The 7,240-nt window shown below is 40.3% G+C and overlaps 1 protein-coding gene across 1 annotated transcript in view; it reads left to right on the forward strand.

Annotated features, from left to right (window-relative positions):
- The window catches only part of nmnat2 (nicotinamide nucleotide adenylyltransferase 2), a 16,419-nt gene that overhangs the window by 7,371 nt on the left and 1,808 nt on the right, over nt 1–7,240 (forward strand). The window contains exons 3-10 of the mRNA XM_015389128.1: nt 2,209–2,276; nt 2,630–2,708; nt 2,885–3,011; nt 3,578–3,658; nt 4,753–4,797; nt 4,997–5,073; nt 5,740–5,841; nt 6,926–6,993. Of these exons, the coding sequence (XP_015244614.1) occupies nt 2,209–2,276; nt 2,630–2,708; nt 2,885–3,011; nt 3,578–3,658; nt 4,753–4,797; nt 4,997–5,073; nt 5,740–5,841; nt 6,926–6,993 (647 nt within the window). The remainder of the gene's footprint in view (nt 1–2,208; nt 2,277–2,629; nt 2,709–2,884; nt 3,012–3,577; nt 3,659–4,752; nt 4,798–4,996; nt 5,074–5,739; nt 5,842–6,925; nt 6,994–7,240) is intronic.

A 7,240-nucleotide genomic window follows, 5' to 3' on the forward strand; every position in this document is an offset into this window, starting at 1 on the left:
AACCGTTGATTATGTGAACCGTTCCACCCCTAGTCGCCAACATTTGGAAGAAGAATGTTTTCAAGATGACTTGGATAATAGCGCGTTGTGACAAACACCAGATACAGCACTGGGACTTGATCAACAGCCGATACCGCACCGTGACGTCACAAACCAGTAGGTGGCAGTAGTGTTCTTTAACAAACAAAATTACTCTAAATTAAAAACACTTTTAATTTATTGAACAGTATGGAATAATTTTAGATTTATGGTACTTTCAGAAGTTTTAATTCTGAATATGACCGCATTTATCCTTTAAACCTGTCCTGTAAAACAGGGCAACATTGATGATCAATTAGCTCCAACCGCAAAGCCTGTGGTATCTTTTCAGGACCATGTGAGAAGGGACATGACACCGGCTGAAGGGACACCTTCTGAAGGCTTCACATTATGTTAAAAACTTGTTGGCTGCAACTAGTGTTTTGGAGAAGCAGTAAGGCTGAACCATATTTAACACACTGGATGATCAAATAATAATACTCAGTTATAATAATACTCAGAGGTAATAATTGATATTACCTATATCTACATTGTTTAAAGGACAGTGTTAAGGAAAGCTCTGTGTTTAGACCTTGAAGCTTTCTCTCTGCGGTTCTTTTCCTGAGAAGGGATCACTCAGGACAAACTCTTAAAATAACACTTCCTAATGTTTATGTATTAAATAACCATGAGACAGGACAACAGATTTAGACAGAAATTGTAATCTTACTCAGATCAGAGACATTCAAGTTACAGAAGGCAGTGGTTACCAACCAGGCTCACATCTTGTTAAAGTGGCCCTGGTTCACAGTTAAAGGAGCATTTTATACAACTCCAGTCTGCCAGTGATTACATCATTACATCATTACATCATACACACTTGAAGATGAGGAGACATCCATGGTTGCAGCCTTATCAAAATGCTACACATTGTTCTTAGATCAAGGACACCGCTCTCATTCCATTCCCAAATCGTTGCCAGGTACAGAATGAAGATGACTTTTTATCCTGACAGAGGAACCGTCCTAATGAGATAAAGTACTGCGTAAAACATTAGTTCTGACACACAACAGGCAGGTAATATTAGGGATTAACAGACTCACACATCATCAATAAAAATAATCCTAACAACAGTTTGTTTAAGCAGCTGTAGGAAAATGGGTCTGTTGTCCCATGTTGTTGTATTTTGTTTGGTACAAGACCAGGGCAGGAGGTATTATAGAATATCAAAGAGCTGAAATGCCTTCAGGACTCTGGGTCTGACACTGTCTTGGTGTCATGTATTGTTCTAATCTGCCTCTTAAACTGACTTTTAGAGACATACATGCGCAAGGATGAAGTAAATGATGGTCCATGGCAGAGGTGATGGTTGAATAATTTGAGATGAAGTATTTGGTCAAATGAAGGTGGGATGTGTTTTTGGCTGTGGGCAGAAGAGAAGGATGCCCAGCTCGTTCCTGAACTACTCCTGTTGGCTAATGTGTGTAATTTAGCTTTAGCAGAAAAATATTTATATTTAGTTTTTAAATATAAAATATTTTTTTAAATATTTTTTTTGCTAAAACTTTTTATCCTACTTGCTATCTTTTATCTTTACTTTAAACTGATTCTCTGTACTCCTTAATAGTCCCCTGCTTTCCTCTGTGAATGTTTTTTTAGCTTGTAGTGAAAATCACCAGTGATCCAATGTTTATCTACATAGAAGTTTATATAGGCCGTCAAACACTGTTTTTACATTGATAAGAGTGGCGGCCTAGTGGTTACAGCATAGCGCTTGGAATCCAGAGGTTCTGAGTTCAATCCCAACTCCCACAGACTGTCAGTCTGGCTCTCTGAGTAAAGACCCTTAACCCCACACTGCTCCCCGGGCTCCACACAGTGGCAGCCCATTGCTCCCCAAGGGGATGGTTAAATGCAGAGGTAAAATTTCTCCAATGTGAGATTAGTAAAGTTCAATTATTGTTATGTTCTCTCCATGTAGCTGTCATGGCACGTTAAGCAGTGAAGCAGAAGTACTCAGAAGCAGAAATGGCCTCCAGAACAGACTGATTCATGGAAAACAGCAACTCAACTATGATTTGAGCTGCTGTACCAATAGTTATCAGGCCAAATTAAACAGCCCAGAAAGCTGTTTATAGCCCAGCGTCTGTAATTTACTTCTATCTGATCTGCATTTTTTCCACCTCTCAGGGCTTGGTGTCCAGTCAACATCGCCTTACCATGTGTCAACTGGCTGTGCAGTCTTCTGATTGGATCAGGTGAGGCGTCAGTTATCCAACAAAGAAAAAAACTATTATTTTATTTTGAAAGTGTTTTTACTTAGCATGTTAAAACATTAAGTTATGCTTTTTTTTTGTTGCATCATCTGTCATAGACAGAATATTTGTTTGCTGATTTATTCTCTCTTTGAGCTTAAGGCCTAAATATAGATTTTGACCTCATCAGTTGTGCTTCTCTGCAGCTTTTAACTGTTCTAGATGTTTCTCATATAATTGTAAAGGGGAAAAAAACTTGAACTTTGTTAGAGTTAGAAAAAAAGTGAAAATAGTTTTATTCTTTGGAAAAAGTGGGATGAGAGCAGAGTTTCACTGTGAGACTTCTGCACCTGCAGGGTGGATCCCTGGGAGTGTTATCAGGAAACCTGGCAGACCACGTGCAGCGTGTTGGAGCACCATCGTGACCTCATGAAGGTCAGTCACTAACATTCACCAGGACATTAAACTAATCAGGAACTAAACAGCAGCAGAATAACCAACAGAACTTTTTAAGACCAGGAGCTTCATGTGTTCTGTGTCCAACCTGATGCAGTGACAGCAAACCAAATGTGGTCCTTATTAAACCTCTTACAACCATCTCTGTTTCTCAGAGAGTCACCGGATGCATCCTTTCCAATGTCAACACGCCCTCAACCACTCCTGTGATTGGTCAGCCACAGAACCAGACTCCACCCATCTACCAGGACCACAACGACATGAACCATAAGCCCACAGCCAGTGAGTCCAACTGATCCAACCTTGTTAATGAGGGATGCAAAGGAGGACAAAGAAAAGCATTCAATAGCATGGCAGGAACATTAAATTGTATAGAATAGAATAGAATAGAATAGAATAGAATAGAATAGAATAGAATAGAACAGAATAGATAAACATAGTATACAGTAGTAAAGAATATCATAGCACTGGAAAGAATAGATCAGCATAAAACATCAAATCATAGAAGCATCACTTATAATAAAACAGAATAGAATATCATAGAACAGCATAGCAGAGAATATCAGTAGGAAGCAGCAGTAATTTTAGCACAGAGTGATAGAACTAATTATTAGATTTTAACATGGCAATGCAAAAAATAGCATAAATTAACATAGAAATAACAGAATAAATAGAAACTATAAAACTGTAATAAAACTGCCTATAAATATGGTTAAGAATCTATAGATATTGCAGCCTATGTAGGACTGTGACACTATGTATGTTCTAATTAAATCTCTGATGTAGGTAAAACAGTTTGAGTTTCGTCTCTTTATTGATTCTTTTTTTGTTTGTTTGTTTCTCTTCAGTCAAGCTTTGGGGGAAGATCAGTGAGAATTTGGGTAAAATCTGCTGTGTTCGGCCCAACATGGAGCGTTTCACATTTGTTGGTGAGAAAACATCATTTTATTCATGATGATAGACACTGTGTGGAGGCAGAGGTTTTAATTTGCCTAATTCAATTCAATTCAGGTTATTATATAGCGCCATTTCACAACACATGTCATCTCAAGGCACTTTACAGTTCAACCAGATCATACAGTCAAATTGATTCAAAGTCTTCTATCAAAACCAGTTGATTGCATCGACTCATTGACTCAAAGGCAATCCATTACACCAAGTTTGCTTGTAGCGACAGTAGAGAGGAAAAACGTTTTAACAGGAAGAAACCTCCAGCAGAACCAGGCTCAGTGTGAGCGGCCATCTGCTGAGGCCGACTGGGGTTCAAGGAGACAGAAGCAGACATAGAAAAAGAAGCATAGATACAAATGCCATCACCAAACCAGCTCCACAGGTATCCAGCTCCGAGCCAGCTCCCATGTCAGAGGATGAAGAGAGCACATCCAGTTAGTCACAGTCAGAGAAACAGGACTACACTGAAAAACAGGTCGATCTCCAACACCTAGAAACAAAGGTGTTGATGGCAGCAGCACAGCTGATATTTCTCTCCAGGATGGAGTCACAGCCAAACAGGAACAGACCAGATGAAGCTACTATGAGAAAAAGCAGAGAGAGCAGAACGTTAGAGATTGAACTAATAGATTCTGCAGAGTGGGAGAATAGAGATAAAATGAAGCAGAAATGATGAAATGGGGGTCCCTATGTCCTCCAGCAGTCTAAGCCTATAGCGGCATATCTATAGAGATAGCTCAGGATAACCTGAGCCACTCTAACTATAAGCTTTATCAAAAAGGAAAGTTTTAAGCCTAGCCTTAAAAGTAGACAGGGTGTCTGCCTCACGGACTAAAACTGGTAGTTGGTTCCACAGGAGAGGAGCCTAAGAACTAAAAGATCTGCCTCCCATTCTATTTTTAGAAATTCTAGGAACCACTTGTAAACCTGCAAACTGAGAGTGAAGTGCTCTGTTTTTGGAACATAGGCAGTTTATTTGGTTTAATGTAATTAAAATAGCAGGTTGTTTTCAGAGACCTAAATGTTTATGCAGCTTTAAGGACAGAAATAAATATCCAATTGTCTGTTTCAGATGAAAATGCCAACCTGGGGACCACGGTGAGGTATGAGGAGATTGGTGAGTTTTCTCTGGTCCTGAGTGAGATCAGACAGTTTTGTCCTCTGCTTTTACCTCCTACTTTGTCTAAACTCCTTCTTGTCGTGTTTGGATCCAGTAAACATGATGTTTAGAAAGAGAAGGTGGTGTTTACCCAGAAAACGTCATGTTTAGTGAGGACGTGTCTGTCTCTTTCCTCCTGCCTGTCCATCCTCTGTAGAGTTACGCATCTTGCTCCTGTGTGGCAGTGATCTCCTGGAGTCCTTCTGCATCCCTGGCCTGTGGAAGGACAGTGATGTAAGCAAACTGTTGCCCCGCCCACATAGACCTAACCCCAGCCACTAACATGTAACTCTTCCCAACTACATGTGTCTCCTTGCCTCAGTTAGCTGTCATTATGATAAACTGAACGTCTGAAACTATGATTCTTTATTTTCAGATCAAACAATAAAGTCAAAGAACCTGGTTTGATCAGACATTACAGTGAAAATATTCCTCTACTTTGTAAAAACATTTAAAAAAGCTCACAGATATTCCCATCAATGTGTTTCTGCATGGTTTCAGAATTCTGCATAAAGCTTCTACATGAGGAATCTTTGATGAGCCTCTAAATGTCAGATGAACCCATCACATGTGTGTAGATCTGACATGAATTCAATACAGATGCAAACATTCAAGCATGTTCTGTTTCTTTAATATCTGCATCTGGTTACAGTGTTAGAATGAGGCTCCCCCTACTGTTTGAAGTGGTTGATTACCTTTACAGTAAATCAACACGTTTCCCTATTATAATACATTTGAATCTAATGTTTTTTTTCTGTTGGTGAATGGATAATAAAATTAGGATTGATCTTCTTGCTGGTGGATAAACTGAAAGTCAATCTCTGTTGCTCCACCATGAGGTCATCATGTTTTTAGCTCTGTTGCAGGTTGCTGAAGGTTGAAGGTTCTGTTTGCTTGCAGATGGAGGTGATTGTGGGTGATTTTGGGATAGTGGTTGTTCCTCGTGACGGCGTGGACACAGAGAGGATCATGAATCATTCTTCAGTCCTCCGCAAATACAAGGTGGGGGACCCAGATTAGGTGTTTCTGCAGTACGGCGCAGTAAGACGACAAAATAATGCACATTAAAGCCCTGCTGAGTGCAGCCAGTGATTTAATAATACATTTGTGCCAGTAGCAGGTGATTGGGTCTTTCGTTAAGGCACTATCTCAGACTATATTTAACCCCCCTCAACCATTAAAGTGGGGCATACACTGTGCTAGACTTTTAATCATTGCTTGCAGCTACGGTTCACACTGTACAAAGAAACTGCAGGGTTTCGTAGTAGAGTCGGAGTTCACATGTCACGATGTATGTTCTCACACTGTACGTCTAAAAACCAGGTGGGACTCAGCTCCGCAGTGAGATGGCGCTACTCGGACTCATCTATCCCAAAGCCAAAGGACTAGAATAGAAATTTGAAGCTCACTAGAGTGAAACGCGCTGCCTTGGCAATTTGTGAAATTTAGTGCTGAAAGCCCTAAAAAGAAAAGGCGACGACGTATTTGGACAAAGACATGGCTGAGCAAACGCGGCTACTATGGTCTGTCAATGTTGCAGAGAGAACGCTTTTTTACTTCTGTGTTTTCTTCTGAGAGAAAGACGAAGAAGAATCTTTGTTTGCCCACTGAGCGATTTGCCTATGACCACCTCACAACGGCCGAATGAATTTAAAACATATTTGATTTTCTCCTGACCTTACGATTCCTGATGGGGAGGTGGTGGTGAGAGGCTGATCGCTCCTCGTTACCCCCTGTATACTACATGAGGCATGATCAGGCTGAAAGTCGGTCCGATAGGAAAATTCTCACGACTGGAGAATCGCCCTGAAAAGGGCAAAAAATCGTACAGTGTATGCCCGGCTTAAGACTTTCTCCAGAATGAATCTTAATGCTGTATCTCTTTGAAAAAATAAAATAAAGGTGAATAACAGCTGATGTTTGAGTCGTTTCTGTTGCTCCTGCTAGTCGCAGGCAGCAGAGCATCTAATTTATCAGCTACTAAACTCCGCCCACTCCTCTGAATTCTGTCTCTTTTCTGCCTTGTCATTAAAACCTTAAAGAAGATCTTAACATAACGTGACCTTTGTGACCTTCTGTGTTTTAGGAAAACATCATTGTGGTAAAGGATGCAACAAACCACCCGATGTCCATCGTCAGCTCAACCAAGAGCAGGTGGGATAAAAACTGAACCAGCAGGGCTGGAACAGGCCAACGTCTCTGATTACTTTGAATTTCTGTAAAACATGTTTAGGTTTTTCACCGAAAGTCTGCATCTAAGAAAAGGGTTCGCAGAATCCACACAATGAGGGATTCTTGAAACAAAATAGCCCAGTTTGTTCTGCTGGAGGTTTAACAGACTTCCTGAACTAATCTAAGTTCCTAAGTACATTGAAAAACGGAACATGGATGCAAAACATTT

This window comes from Cyprinodon variegatus, unplaced genomic scaffold, assembly GCF_000732505.1.
Source record: "Cyprinodon variegatus isolate N-32 unplaced genomic scaffold, C_variegatus-1.0 Scaffold448, whole genome shotgun sequence".
In the NCBI taxonomy this organism is placed as follows: domain Eukaryota; kingdom Metazoa; phylum Chordata; class Actinopteri; order Cyprinodontiformes; family Cyprinodontidae; genus Cyprinodon; species Cyprinodon variegatus.